The sequence below is a fragment of the Echinococcus granulosus genome (assembly GCF_000524195.1).
Source record: "Echinococcus granulosus chromosome Unknown EG_S00166, whole genome shotgun sequence".
NCBI lineage: Eukaryota > Metazoa > Platyhelminthes > Cestoda > Cyclophyllidea > Taeniidae > Echinococcus > Echinococcus granulosus.
The window spans coordinates 108,853-124,950 of NW_020170546.1; the positions used below are offsets into that span (position 1 = coordinate 108,853).

Consider the following 16,098-nt stretch of genomic DNA (forward strand, 5'->3'; position numbering starts at 1 on the left):
TCTGCTGAATCTCATGCACTATTCACGGGTTGTGCGTAAGTGTAGCATCAAAACCGTGAGGCTGAATTATTTTTATATCAAAATTGCCGAATAATGCATAGGACATTAGTGGATATTTTAATTGCCTTAAATGCTAAGCCATTGCAGACTTCGAGCCAGTTGTGAAGGTTTATGCTTTCTGCAATCATCCCATAATTCTTTTCCGCTTCTTTACAGATGTGTCACGAAATGATGCTCTTTGTTCTACAAATTCAGTTTGCGTCGATTAGATTTGACAGAGCCAAAAGTTAATCAAGTTGTTTAGTGCAGTTTATCTTTTTTGACACCTAGTGGAATATGCTCATCCCTCTTCTGCTGCATTTTAATATCTGTATTTTATAAAGTGCTGGTACGAATGGCCTTTCCTCATAAATTACGTCAAGGCATAGTCTGAGCATTAACACTGAAACTTGAAGAAAAGAGGTCATTACTAGTATTATATAAGGCATCAAATAAAAGATTCTACAAATGGTGCGAATGCTTTTAAAAGTAATTTGTTCAGACCTTACATTACATAGACATTTATTATCAAAACACATCCGCTATTCCATCAACTTTACTTAGGTGTTTGAGCCAACTTTGCTGCTTGAGAACCATTATGGGCTAAATGTTGCCGAGTTTTAGAACCCAAATTAATCTTTCAAGAGTTTAATACACGTCGCCGAATTTAATTTGTCCTTTTTCTTACCGAACGTCACAGAACAGTAGCCACAGGAGCAATGACAGAAGAAATCACTGGCGGATGTCCGCATCTATTTTAGAAGGTTAAGCAGTCAACAGCGTCGAGGAGAAGATGGGGCAACACCGCCTCACTGAATGTTAACGACTGCTAGAATCGGCTAGGAGTGAGAAAGCAGACTAAGTAATACAATGAGCAGTGTCGATGCACCTACACCGTCGCTAGATCAAGAAAGGGGAAGTCAATGCGTAAATCTTTGAAATAATTTTTAAGTTCCTGACTAAAAGACTAGGATTTAACATGCCTGGCTTGGTCCATTTTGTAAAACCTCAACAAAGGCTTTTTGCAATTTCCTTCAAGTGGTGGGAGGCTTATCGCTTCTGATGTTTTCCTTCTGACTAACAAAAACAACCCAGATTAAAAATCACAGAATGATTTAGCTCTTTTTAGCTTTAAGCTTTTTAGCCTGCCGTGCAAATAGTCTTTTGGGAATTCAGCTGCCTGTTTGAAAAGCCTAGAAGGAAAGAAAATGAATTGAGCAACAAAAAAACTAACGGTTATCCAGGTTTTCTTTCCTCCAACATATATTTTGGCATGAGACAGAAAACAGTTTCGATTTGTTACTGGAATCTTTAAGGTGAAACATACCTCACTCAGGAGATGCCAGATATGGAAATTTTAGACAACGAAGTGAAAACATAGGTGAAGGAATAGAAACCAAGTTACTGGCTAGACCTTTATGTTCATATGTAGCATACGCCGCTAGACATTGGCGAGTTTCCTTGTGGTAAAAAACACCACTACAATCGGAGTGTTTGAGGTTAAATCAGACCCATGCATTTAGCACTGTCTCATCAATTTAGATCTTGTGCCAACCAAGGAGTTCGTCCTTGCTAGCTTTGGCAAAAGGCTAGGGCAGAAAATGAAATCAAACGACGAACTAATCCAAGTGGGAAATAGCAATTTGTTTGCTTCTTGCAGTATTAGCGGTAAATTAATTAAACAAAGACAAATATAAACAGAAGGTCCGAAACCAGGTGTGTAGTAAATTACACGGTGCAGTAACAGCAGCAACGTGAGTGCCAGTGAGTGATGGAGACTACAGACAATTAACCAAGGGTAGGTCATAGAAGAGAGTGAACGAAAACGCCTGATTGCCCTTTAATTATCTTTGGTAATTTGCATTTTTTCTATCCATAAAGTAAAGAAAGTAATAATTGCTTTCATTGCAACCATTTGGCATGTTTGTGCAATATGATTAAAATATGAAGGAGGCTGGAAAATTTTTGATGGAGGGTCCAGTTTTTGCTAGACTCACAGACTCCACACCTTAGGATAGCAAATAGCAGAGGCCACACAGGAGCACAATATCGGCAGCAAGTAATGTTACGTCCACCTTCACCCATTTTCTCCAGCAAATGCGTCACAAAGTCATGATATTTCCGCATCCGCTCATTTGTGCATCAGTCAACAATACAAACAGAAACGCAAAGGCCCGCAGTAAGTCACAGTCGATGGCTTAATTGCCACGATAGCCAGCATCTTTTTAATGGCGTTATCCATATTAAACCTGCATCTCATTACCATTATCATCATTAGCCGCATCACTCAGAAGGGTGTAAACTGAAAAGGGAAACAGAATCGCTGAAAGAAAATCGCCCTTCATTGACGTGAAAATGGTGTCACTTATAATTTTGATTAAGATTGGCAAATATTTACAAGAGTTCTCAGGGATCTCATAGAAGTCGCAAAAGTAATCAGGATGAGTCACTCGATGAGTGACCTTCATTACTAGTTAATTTGATGACGGGTTTTTTGCGTGGCATGCACGTAAGATGCACTTTACATCTCAATCCGTATGAAACTAGTCTCTCTTTTTGATACTTGCAACAGAAGTTAGGGATCGTGTCAGTTGATATGATCAGGCTTCCTCTAGCGCGATCCTGTGGTCATTCCTCATGAACGCCTATCGAATCATAGGCATGATGTGTCCTTACTGAAGAACTATCTGATTAGCTTTAACGGCATATAGCTTAAAGCCTTTCATTGAAATCAAAGGTAAAAATTCTTTCAACATTGTCCACTAGGGACGCACGCTTAGATATTTTGATCTCCTCCACCCAGGTCAAATTAATCTTTTATGCGCGCTCTGTCTAGGTAGGAACTAATCCGAACAAATCTCATCCTTTGACTGAGCTTGGGATAAAGCTATATTTGAAAGCCTTTAATGGGGACTAGAAGGATAAAGATAAGCAAATTTAAACATTATAAATCCTCACTTAATTATCTCACAATTATTCCCGCACTTGCCTCTAATCCTTAAGTTACTCCTAAGTGATGGTGCCAGTGTTACTACTACGGACCTTCACTAGTGCATCACTTAATCGACTTTAGACACTCGTGTCTAAAGCCAGCCCAACAATCCGTCCATGGCTGTTCCGTCCTTCTCCTTAATTCCTACTTTTTTAATTAAGCAAAGCAAAGTATAAAAATATTAAGCATTCGCAAACAAGATTGTGCGCATGCTGCGCATTAAAAGTTGATGTAAGATACAAATTCTTGAAAACTAGGTGTCTCTCCCACCTATCCCAACAGCATTGGTTGTGTGCAGCAGATATGGAACATGCCTTCAACTTTGGTGACGTGAATGGCGCCTTCTTCTTGTTAGCTATTTTAAGGTGTTGGACAGTGACTCAGTGAGTAATGACTTTGATTCTTTTTGTAGAGTTTGGGAATTGATAGTCAACTATATGGAGGTCATTTAATTCAAGCGGCTGATTTGGCAATGTCCAACAAAACGCATGAGCAGTAAAGTTGATAACAAAGAGCGCGATGTGGAAGCCGCGAATTGCAGATTCAAGGATAATACAATGTACAGAAGCTATCACTTAACTCAAGCAAATATTCGCATTGCATGCTTAACTCCAGTTCTACATTGCATTATCAAGCTAACACCAAGGATGTATGCAAGAGCGCGTTGGTGAAGAGAGGCTGCTCCAGCATCCATTGATGAGATGGTGAATTTTAGAGTGTGGGGTGGAAGTTAGTGTAAGAATGTAAAATCGTCAATTGCAAAGAGATGGGCAAAGACCTTGATGCCACGAATTAGACCAACCCCTAGGAGTTCTTATACGCGTGGTTGTACAAACACATTTTAATTTTAACGGCAATTACTGTACACATATACACAATCACCTACTATAAACACAGAGTAACACGTGACAGTACAACCAAATCCCACGCCATTGGATTGCTGCGAGTAATAGAAGTAGGAAAGTGCTTGTAAAATCACATTCATGCGTCAGTCTAAAAGTTGGACTGCTTCGTCATGTCGACATCGTAGCTCACCCCATGAATATAGTAGCTCTGCAATCCAACGCCTTTGTGTCCTCAGACCAACTTCCATCTTCTAACCCTCTACCCTTCACTACATTACAACGACTTCGCTTCGCGTACTCATAAATACGTCTCCACAAATTTGTCGTTGTCGTAGACTCAAGACGAGTACATTTTCCTCAATCACATCAACTTATCCAACAGTTAGTGCTTGAAATTGATGGGGCTTCAAACAGAAATCACTGGATTTATTAAACCATTGTGATGGTGATAATCCGGCTCTGTGTTACTCCATGCGGTGATCGTTGCAGCTGGTTTGTGATTCTTTGGAGGTTGGATGAAATGCAACCGATTCGCGTCGACTCACGATACTGTCATACTTGTGTTTGACTCGAAGCCGATTTGCATTCGCAGTTGCAATGAATTTGTTACTCAATCACATGCCGTACCTCGTGCCACATCACCTCGTTTTTCAGACACTTGCTATTGACAAGAAAAGAGTAGCATGAGTAAATGAACAAAAATAATCAGAAAAGTGGTGAATGTCATTAGAGGCTGCGTTGATACAAAGAATAAATTTGCATGTTAATGCGATACTTGTTGCATTCACGAAATGTTACATTCACTGAAACATAGTGCATGTTGAGGTAGACCTGTAACGTGACTAAAATTGTGAGATAATTGTCTCAAAATAAAGGCATACGCCTTCCAAAAGATTCAACTCGAATAAAGCCTTTCTTTTTACCCATTTGCCTAATCTAGTCATGGTTTCAATATTTTCCTATCGTGACTTCAAAAGCCACAGCATTGACTGCCAATTTTACATTACGCACAGTTGTGAAGTGACACCCCATTCTTCAGTGACCATGAGACGGAATGCGTTGTTGCTTTTTGGCCATTGTAACTCTTGGGTGGTAAACATTCAGTGCAGATTCTTCACAATGTTGTTTCACGTTACTCAAATTAGGGAATTTGAGTGAGTGGGTGAGTAAATTGTGAGTAAGCCGGATAAGCATTCTTCTTAGGTATGTTTGTGCAAAAAATGGCTGCTTATTCCTACATCCGCCTAATTTAGTGTTCGAGCTGTAGCAACCATGCTAGTATTCTTACAATTTCTAATTGACGTTGATTTGGTCTTCCTAGCGATTTGTCAGTCGACAACGAACTCACAAGTACGTCCTTAAACTAATGAGCCGACATGACTAGTGATTACAATGCGTGTTAGTCAGGTGGAAGTTACAATGGCATGTTGAAGGACAAGGCTATTTTAATTCATTGGTGTCATGATTTGTAAATGCCACCTTTACTATCCTGCATTACTTAATCAATGAATAATCATGTTTCTGGCATATTATCTCATTTTACGATGGCGGGATATCAGTATGCCTGATCTGATTGTTCTTGGTCAAATGGTCACAATCTCGGTACTCCACAAATTACGTTTGTGTAAAAGCTGCGGTAGTCACACTTGCCAGAAAATTGACTGAGTTGTGGGATTTTGCCCTTGCACTCATTTTTAATAAATTTCTTTCACCGTAGGGCAGATTTTGACCGAACAGTATTGCTCATTGCATCTTACAGTCAAACAAGCTCAAGGGATTGTAAAAACCCTAACAGTTGGTGCGGAAATTTAAGTAGCCAAGGATGTAGAGTCAGTGCTACTTTATTGTTTAATGCGTTCGCACTGAAGGTCGAGTAAATTCAGATTCTTTGTCAACTGTTTAAATTTGTAGTTTTTGTTTTCAATTGATGTCTAACATTTGGGAATATTCAAAAGAAATTCTTGAGTCTGGACCCCTTGTAAAAGAAATGATTGGAGTTCCAATTTGAATACATAAGTGGTGGATTGATGCTGTATCGGGATCAGCGACATTAACAAGAGAATTTAGAGACCACTTAAGCAAAACCTAGATCGGTTTATCTGTAGACAAGCGATGTATGTTGCTATGCTTTGCGCTGAAGTGAGATGCGGTGTCTTGTAGCCTAAGGCGGAAGGCGGGGGTTACAGGATGATCCAGGGTTTGGGATCTCTACAATGCCTTGACATCTGCTTGCCTCGTGAATTTCAGGATGCGTCTCGTTGAAGCGTACAAGAATGAGGTGAAAATAGTGGCATGGCTGCACTGTTGATAGATCTGTATAAATTGTGCAGTTAGCGCTTTGCATCAAATACTAAAAGCTGACTGAAAGTTCTCCTTTGACGCCATTTTTCCAAGCTATCTTTAGCGAGGGCTACTAAAGGAAGGTTGACGTTGACCCACTTGCAGCAGGCAAGTAGAGTTTGGTATGTCTATTTTATGGCTCTGTTTTAACTAACCAATTCTAAAATCAAATATGATATGTAGTATGCCTAAAGCCTCAAATGTTGCAGACAGCCGACCGTTTTACGTCTCGACGGTAGATGAGTTGTGAAAGGATGCACCACGCTGCAGCTGGCTTAAGAGTGCCGGTGACATTTGACCACAATTGATATACAATTATTAAGCTGAGTTAGCTGTGGTCCATCATTCCGTGGAGCAATGGCCTTGTGCTTGTAGCAGGATGTCCGAAATGATGGTTAAAGTGGGGTGCAACCATTTAGGCTTTACAGTTGGGCAATGCGGCGTGCGCTTTACTAATTTCTTGATTGAAGTACCAAATTTTGCGTCGTGCTGTAGTTGAATAGACCACTGCATAAGGAATGCTGCTTGTGGATTAGCCGTATACTTTGCCTAGCTCCACGAGTTTTTGCTAATTTCGTAACAACCTCAGGTGCCGTGGATGAATTTGTGGAAAGGACTGTCAAAAAGTGCCCAAATAAGGACTTATTCGGGGTTACATTTTCAAACACAAAAGATGCAAGTGCCGACAGGCTGAACAACTGCCCAAGACCCAAAAAATGATCTACAAATCGTGGTATCCTTCCGAGTGCAAGTGATACTGATAAGTTCTTTACTCTCCGTGGTTTTGCCTCATGGATGTGCCAGAAATGCCTTTCTAGTAATGCAAACAATTGAGAAGGCTAACTAGCAATGACACAGGTAGTCATATAACTAAATTAGCTTGCACTTCTATGCTCATAATACAATAAACCATAGTACTGTTAGAGTCATGTCAACTCCCAAATCGCTTCTTGTGCAAAAATGCAGTATGGAACACACATACATTTTACTATGGCGCATATTTTTATTACAAAACAGAACGTTTTTGAAACCTTGTTTCAACTCAAAACAAACTTTTCAGTGCCCCTTATTATCATTCTTTTTTGTTTGACTTCACTATCGGGTCAAGGCTTCTTACTACTGCGCATTGGACGATGTTGTGTTCCAATAATTTCGTTTTGGACTTCTGCTAAGCAAATTTTCTAGGATACAACTCGTGATTAAAAGGAATAAATTTTGTTGCTTACTTTTTTTACGTCATTTCGTGGGTCAACACTTGTGGAATATAGGATCTCATAGACTTGACAATCGTGTACTGCACTTGACAAATCTGTCTGTGCTGAGCATGGTGAACTGTCAAATGTGCTCCGTTGCTATGGCTCTGCAGTATTTGCATCTGATTCGTTTCTCTTGGGGGTTGAATCTGATGGGAACTTGTCTAGTTGTTCTAGAGAATTCTGCTCTAGATAGCAGTCTTCATTCCTTGAACTTGTCGAAGAACAGGATTCCTTGGCTTTCGAAAGACGTTCTGACTTTAAAGAGTCTGGAAATCATGCTTATAACGGGTAATTATCATTGTTATATGTTAATTAATATTCACGAGTGGATGCGTCTGTGACCGGCAGAGGACGCTTAATAGACCTCTTTGTTGGTTCATCGTGACAATCTCCTAAGTAAAGGAGATTAGGAATATTCAGCTGAAGAGTAATTAACTGCGCCATCTATGTTGTTCTCTCCCCCATTTTAGAGAGGTGGGGGCACTGGTCCCTCCTTACAATCCCTAGATGGTGCCTTTCTGTTAGATGGTGGCAAAGAGTCTAATCTCAGAAGTCCCTCCTACTTCGCGACAGGAGTATTTCTGCAGAATCAAGGACAATCGTAAATGTTAGACTATGAGAAAGATGGGTTGTGGCCCTGATTATGGCGTAGATATGAAGTAGGGTCATGGGTAGAAAGGCAACTGAGGAACTGGAGAGGAAGTGAGGTAGATAGATATCGGAGCAGAGTTTTGGAGAGAATGAGCCAGGGATTTTGAGTTGTAGTGTGTGAGGATCTAGTAAACTTGAGAAGAAGAGACTTGGGATGTGCCTGGAGTGGGGTGGTACGGAATTGTTGGTCAGCTAGAGATAGGTAATTAGGTGGCTAGATTTTTGGGGTGGCAAGAAATTGGAGAAGTGGGAAATAGCTCAGATTTTTGGGTATGAGGTTGAGGTTGTGCTGAGCTTGGCAACTGTAGTGCTCGAGAGTAAGGCAAGCGGAGGTCTCAAGTTGTGTGAGGCCCCCCCAGTTGCAACTAGGCCTTGATTTTGGGCAATCTTTGTGTGTGCAACCCATGAAAGGGTTTTCTACTGGGGTTTCTGCCATAGGTCTGGGAAATTAGGTTAGAAGTAACGTGGTAGGGATGCTGCTGGGTTTTAGGAGAGGCGGTTAATTGTAGAATTAAACAGGTGATAAGGTGTGGGGCCCGTGAACGTGGGAGTAATTAGGGTATATGGATGGGGAGCTGGGGTTTCGTACAGGTATGGAGCTAGAGGGAATGAGGCGAAGGGAGGTAGGGACCTGATGTGGGACGATAAGGGCTAGGGATCTAGCGAAGTGAGGTTGATTGGCAGAAGTCCGGGTTTCTTGAAGGATTGGCCAACATGAAATATAGGTGGCTATTTTTGTAGACAGGCATGGACTTATGAAATCAGCCAGGTGGAAAGCTGGGTGATTTTGAAGGCAGTGGTAGTCGCCATTGTAGCATTGCAGATCAGTTATTTTTATCCCTACGGATAAGAAACTTACTGGCATTTGACTTTGGTAGTTCTCTCTTGAAGCAACCGTTTTTGAGGCTTGCTGGCTGTGTGGTAAGCAGCCTTGGTGAAAACGGTGCACCAAGCTACAAAATCTGTAAAATCATCTTCCAGAGGGCAAAGTGACGCAGTACCTAGAGGTGAGTGGAGGCCCACCCGCTTGAGATGTGCTTCCTGATCTGCTGACAACCTTTGAGACTGCGGCAAAAGCCAGTGTCGGCTCTGTGATGCGTAGCTCTAGTAGCAGGTTTTAAGTCGGAGCAGAGTTCTGCCTCAAAGCCATTCGGTAGCACAATATGCGGTTCGACATCCTAACCGAACCTCACCAATCCTATTATGGTGAGGTCACATCTCTCAATTTCCTCGCCCTCACTACTGACAACAAGACCGGGGTGTGCTGAGTATTCCCTCTGCTACTACAGGTGCTGAATTCTGTCCGATGTTTCTATTTAATCGGGGTCTCGCTATAGTCCTTTCACCACCTCAGTTAACCTTATTTCTCTCTTGTTTAAACAACCGGTGTTACATTTTATTTGAAGTAAAGATGCCTAATTTTCGGACCGTTCTCGATTTGTCCTTGCTTGTTAAGCGTGTGTGCATTCATGCCTTCTGAATTAGTAATGCCAGTGATACTGTAATGGTGCTCTGATTCAAAGGATTTGCTTTAGTTTGGATGAAGCTGAACAAGAAGTTTGCTTCTCTTCTTCTTGGGCAACCACTAAACCGCTATGTGGCTCAAGACACAACTAAATAAATGGAAACCGATAGTTCTTTTTGACCTAAGTTGGAGGTCAGAAAACTTATCAATGGAACTTAGAGTGCTGCCGTAATTAGGGATTGGCAGTTTGGCCTACGTCGAAGTCTCCGGTAGGATCACTGGAGTGATTTAGTTGTGACTACCCCTTGCGTAGTTAAAAGGGGGTGGCATGGATTATGCTGTCAATCATTAATTGCTCCTTGAATGCAATTGATCACACGTAAGACTGAATAGCATAGGTCTTTAAAATCTTGTATAGGTATTTAGCATTAAGTATGACTTGAGGGCTTTGAAGGCTTCAATAATGTATCATATCGAAAACCCATAAGCGGGCCAGTTAGATTATCCTTCTACAATTGGTTGACTTTAGCAATTTTATCAGAATAGTAAGACAAGTCACCAGGAAATGAAGGAAGAGAAAATTTCTGACATATGGTGGAATAGGGCATGAAAGACTCTGCTTCAAATTGTTCCTCTAAGCACTTGGGAGGAAATATTATCGTTCATCAGACAGTCGAAAGCAGGATAGACTCGATGTACTACGTAGGTGTCTGAAGAGGGGTCATTAGACAGTTTGTTATCTTGTGCGTTCAACGGATGACCAAATTTCACAATTACTAGCAGATACGGGATGGTGGTATTAAACACTGATGTTACATTGTAAAGCCGCAATGGTAGAATAACCTCGCATAATCGGGCACATCATTATTTGTTTGCTATTAGAAATTCGGTATGTAGGGGCCGCATTGTGCTAACAAACACTCCAAATTAATTAATAAAACAACAATTTTTAGTTTGAACTTGCATTTAACTAAACGAATGCATATTTTGCCTGATAAATATCCGGTGTGATTTATAACCTGTTTGAGGAAGTTGGTGAAGGGCCACTGACACCTGAATTCCTAAATGGTGAGCAGCATGTAGTTTGACTTTTGGTACCCATATTTTTATGCGATTATGGAGCTAAAAGTAGCTTACTGGGGATGTTTTTTGTTGGTTTAGGTGGTTTTAACCAAAGATAGGTCACTTTTTGTCTACAGGGAATGAGCAATGGCTCGGAGGATGATAACAATGTGGACGGCGGTGGGCCTTCCAAACAACCGCCAGAGGACCCCTCGTCCCATAATCGCTCGTCATTGTCGGTGGCAGTGGTGGTAATGGGTAGAGCGGCGAGGGCGGCAGTTAGAATGGTATCGTTTGCTGAGTTTATGGGATCGTGCGGCGATGCTCTCTCAACCGAAGTAGAGCGGTTCTTTAAAGAAAACTCCCAGACCATTGACATGTATGGAAACAAGGTGCGATTTAGAGAAAATCTCCTCCTAATCATATCAAAGGTTGTCTCAAGTGAGCTTGTGCTAAGGTAATTCATGAATAGGTTAGTCCAGCACTCCAATTCTATGTACATAATTGGGAAATTTGTAGCCTCATGTGATAATAATCGACGCACACTTGGACGCAAGATTGCTATCCTATGTCGTCTTTTTCATTGTTATAGATTCGTGTGTCAGTAGGTCTGAATTCTACTCATAACTGCATCCATCATTTGTCATTTGATTGACAAATTCGCCGAATTGGCCAACGTGGTGGCACATGAAACCAGTTAGCTGTAGTGATATTTAAGCATGTCTACTTTTGTTCATGAATCTGTTTGTCAGGCTCCTTTATTTGACATTTAACTTGTTATCTCCAATCTTCCTTGCGCCAATATTGGATTTGTGTGTCCACAAATCTAGACACCCTGTATCCATACATCTCTTACCTATGTCTCCAGTTCGAGTATGTTCGTCTATCTTTTCATCATCTGGAGTAACGTACATCTCACTACTCCTCGATTATCATATTTGAAATGTCTTTCCTTCCTCTTTTTTTCAAATCACGTTGAATTCTCAACATTGCATAGACCCAAAACTCTTTATTGTGGGCTTCGGACTAAATCAAAGTGACACCGAGTTGTGTCTTGTGCTTGCGTCACAGATGTTGCGGAGCAGAGGAGGTGCCTTCGTGGTGCTGCAGCAACTCATAACTCCATTGTGCAGATACAGTGAGTCCTAGTTCTATTATTTTTCCTAATTATGAGGCAAATGTTGACAGGCACTTTGCCATTTGCATTTGCTTACATAGAAAGACGAATGTTGCTTTCCTTCCTAGACGAATTGATAAAGATGTAAATTGTCAACAATACTTAATGCACACTCTTACTTGATTTCGTTTCCTTCTGTTTGCTACCCTGTTCAAGATCACTAGGCAACACTTCAATCGCCAATATCACTACACTTTAAAGTTCTCAAATGTACAAATATCATTAAGAAGGCTGTTTGTTTGTCAAAGCGACCGATGCTGTGATAATTCGGTATTCCGATGCACTAGACAGCGAGGACCATGGCTCTTGCTAGCAACATCTGATGCTACACAGAAGGAGCAGATTGGTCCGATGTCATGCACTAGCTGGTACAATTGGCTGCTTAGTGTCAATGCTAATCGCGTGATTCGATGGTAGGCCTCCAAAAGCATTTGCGCGTGCATATAAATACTCTCCTAGATGCAATAAATTAAAGCAATTTGAAATCTTTAATCGTGTTTGCTTTCGATGTTTAAAAAAAAAGCATTGAAAGCAGTAAGACTTCCAGTGATAAATGGATGTAAGGATTCGCCGGGATTTAACCTGGTGAAAACGTATCATCCTTTTAAAAATCCTTCTTTGATCAAAAAAATTATTCAGAAGATTAAAGCCAATCAAAATAAATCAAATAATTTACCGCTTAGCGCTAAGTCAGTTAAAAGCCGTCTCCAATGGTCTTTTTTAGGTGTAATGTTGCCACCGGCTTACACTATTACACAACCCAGCATATAAATTAATGTTAGCGTCAGTTTTCGACGTCCCAATTTTTGATCACATTGATATTTAATCGATGCCAATTCCTACGTTAAGCATGTACGTGCGTCTTCTAGCAATTGCGGGGTATGGAGTGTAGCATGGTCCTTTATGTGCTTCACATTGCCGCCCATTACAATCCAACTTTGAGCCGTGAATTGCCATAAGGACGCAATGGAGACTGTCACAGCTGATGAAACTGAAAAATAGACAGACAGTTGGGTCAGACCCGATCATCGAAAATAGAACATACCACGAGCTTACTCACCCACATATCAAAGAATTTGCTTTGCCTTGTGACTCTGTCAACGTCTATCCTAACGTTGATAAATGATCATAACCATGAGAACAACTGATGCAAATGTCCCTTCGTAAAGTAGTCTTCGACTCTAGCATGGCCAAATTAGTACTAAATATCAAGGCTTTCGCGACGCTTTATGAGGAGATTAAGCGTGATCAACAGTCTAGCAGATTACTTACAGAAGAAAGAAAAAGAGATGGCGGTTGACGGTGAGATGTTGTTATTTGTTAATATAGACCAAGAAACCTAAGTATTGAAACGTCTGATGCATCCAGATTTGGCTTGAGGCATAATTCATGGAGGCAGTTTCCTACGATGCACTCAAGCCATCCTAGGTTTTATGGAAGGTACTTTCTCCACCCTCCAAGACAGTAAAGTCATGCCAGTCCATTAGTCAACAAAAGAATTTGTCAGTGATGTTCATAATGTCTTATTCGAAGCTGCACCTATACACCTGAATAACTTAGTTTCTGATTCCAACTTGCTCTTGCCACTGACAATGAAGGGAAGAATATTTGTGACGCAGTTTCACGGCAAGGTGGTAAGTCGAGATGAACAAACCCGGTTGAACTTGCAATAGGCACCGGTGAGGCAAGGCCAGTCATACTGCTACCCAGGTACATACCTCACCCTTTTAAAAAAGTGGTAAAACATATTGTCGAAGCGATGATCAAAGACGAGGTCTTAAAGACATCAAAGTCACCATGGGTCACATATACCGCTCTAGTTGAAGAGGACGGAGGTCATCTTCTACGGATCAACCATAGGAAGCTAAAAGCACTACTAAAGTGGCATACTGTCCCACTACTCCACATAAACGATTCTTTAGACTCTCCACATGGGCCAAAGTGGTTCGTCACTCTAGTCTTAAAATCATGATACTGGTAAGTAGTAGTGACAGAAACAAATGGGGATGGATAGGGTTTCATTATATTCGAGAGGGCTTTTGGATTTGCTTGTGGACTCTCAAACCCAGCTACCACTATAATTCCCTCTACGAAGCGCACTATTCGGATTATTCACTTGAACAACATTCCTGTCTGCGGTAGAGATATTGGGCAGCATAACGCCTAAGATTAGTGTCAGACTGTCTACTAGATGCAGGTTACGCTAAATTTAAAGCAATGCTAGTTCTTGCAACTTTGAGTCAACTTTCTGGGACATGTTGTCGCATCAGATGGGATGCCATTTACTGAAGCCTGTACAAAGCAAGTGAGTACCTGGCCAACAGTAACCTATCAAACGGGACCCCGTAATATCCTAGATCTAGGAAGTTACTAAGGCCATTTGGTTAAAGGCACTGCCAAGATCACAAGCCTTTTGCATGAACTAAATGAAAAGCAGGCAAAAAGAATTTCAGCTGGAGGAAAGAGCATTATAATTCGTGTAAAGAACTGAATCGAATGCTCTGCTCCGCATGGATTCTAGCACTGGCAGAAAGAAGTCATGCCAGCTGTGCACCGCTAAAGCAGTTCCATTGTATATCGCTTTTACAAGGCCTTCAGATTAAAAGATGATCATAAAATTGGGGATTGTATGCCAGAGTATTTGGAGGACGCCTCGGCTGCTAGAATCGTAACTAATACATACGTTACATTTGCTACAAATATGACATTATACTGCATACAGTCCTAAAACCATAAATTAAATCAACCAGAACATTGACTTTGAATGTCAATGCTGATCTTTTGTTAATTTTGAGTATTTTTAAGTGTACTTCATCTGTTATAACTATTTACATTGGGATTTAATTGGAACTTTCTATCTTTCCTACGTAAGCCTTTCCTAATGATTAGTTCTTATTTAGTTTACGCGGGCAGTCACACTGCTAAGCTCACCTGATGGCTTATAAGAGCTAAAAGAGCACTCGACTGCTCTATGCGTTGCAGGCTGTCACCTGCAATCTAGTCGAACATGAGATGACATAGATCGACTTCCACATGGCAAATGAAGCTTATCAATGGGCCTTGGTTTCATCCTACAACGCATGTTTCCCCGGAATATTATGCATAAAATCATTTTAAATTTGAGCAGTTTATCCGTCGGATCATTTATTTGGGAATGTGATAGCGGTTGGTCGGCACTTTTGTTTGCAAATCGCTGCAGTATCTTTCCTTTAAAGGTGACAGCATTCCCTAAATAACTTTTAATTCATTTGACTCCAGTGTTAAATCTGTTTTGTTTTATAGATGTAAGAACTTGACTCAAATTCGCATTTATATTTACACCCTACTTTAAGCATGACTAAATTTTGTCAGCCAAAATCAAATATTGCTTTCCAAGCAAATTTTGATTTTATTTCAAATTTTTCACTTAAGGGGGTTTTAGGAAAGCAACCTGAACAAAACTGAAAATATCCGCCTTCAGCACCTGGCCTGCCTTTTACAGCTTTACTGCAAATAAAGTCAACATCATAACCCGAGCATTTTAAGTATTTTCATATTTAATGCCATGTAATGAACACTGGGGACAACCTTCGAATGGAGTGTTGAGAACGACGTGACAGCACCACACACTATTACCAGTTACATGCTGTGTCATTAGGACGATATTCAGATATATTGTACCATGGATGATTGCAAAAAAAGATGACTCTTCTCTCCAATGCACTCCACTAGACAGCAGTCGAATTTGCGTTTACAGACATGGACAAATTTTACAGAAAACCTGATTGCAGCCAACGCAGAAGAGGTACACGCTGAAGGCCAAAGATGAGATTCCGATTTAACGCTTCTGAACAATTACTTGCACAGCATATTCTACGCCGTACGGTAACGCCAAACTGGAAATGTTAAAGTGACCATGGTAAGAATATTCGAGCGAAATACCATAAGTATCAGAATCCTCCAGATGCTAGTCTGATTTCGTTCATTAATATTACTTTGATTTGAATACAAAAAGTCTAATCAAAAAAATAATTTCGCTAAATCGCCTAAAAGTTTTTGAAAATTTTGCTTTGATGCTGCTGCGGTCTAGCCCAAAGCACTATTTTAAATTTGGCGATAAGACGTCACGCCGTTCGGCTGCCAAGTTAAATAAAATGATCACGCGGCCTAATTACAGCCCCTTAGTTAAAGCCTATGACCTTACAAAACACACGGGCATCCGCGATGTGATCAAATATCACTCATTACCCTATTATGTGTCATACGGTAAAATCATTGCAAACGCTTGATGG

The 16,098-nt window shown here is 40.7% G+C and overlaps 1 protein-coding gene across 1 annotated transcript; it reads left to right on the top strand. All coding sequences in view use genetic code 11, as the record gives it.

The window, feature by feature from the left end:
* Positions 1-6,124: 6,124 nt before the first annotated feature.
* Positions 6,125-11,792, top strand: EGR_09777 (hypothetical protein; the record flags this gene model as incomplete). Its single annotated transcript, XM_024499026.1, has 4 exons — positions 6,125-6,154; positions 7,943-8,047; positions 10,788-11,091; positions 11,722-11,792. The coding sequence occupies 4 exons, from the start codon at positions 6,125-6,127 to the stop codon at positions 11,790-11,792; spliced, it is 510 nt and encodes a 169-aa protein (XP_024346567.1).
* Positions 11,793-16,098: the final 4,306 nt, after the last annotated feature.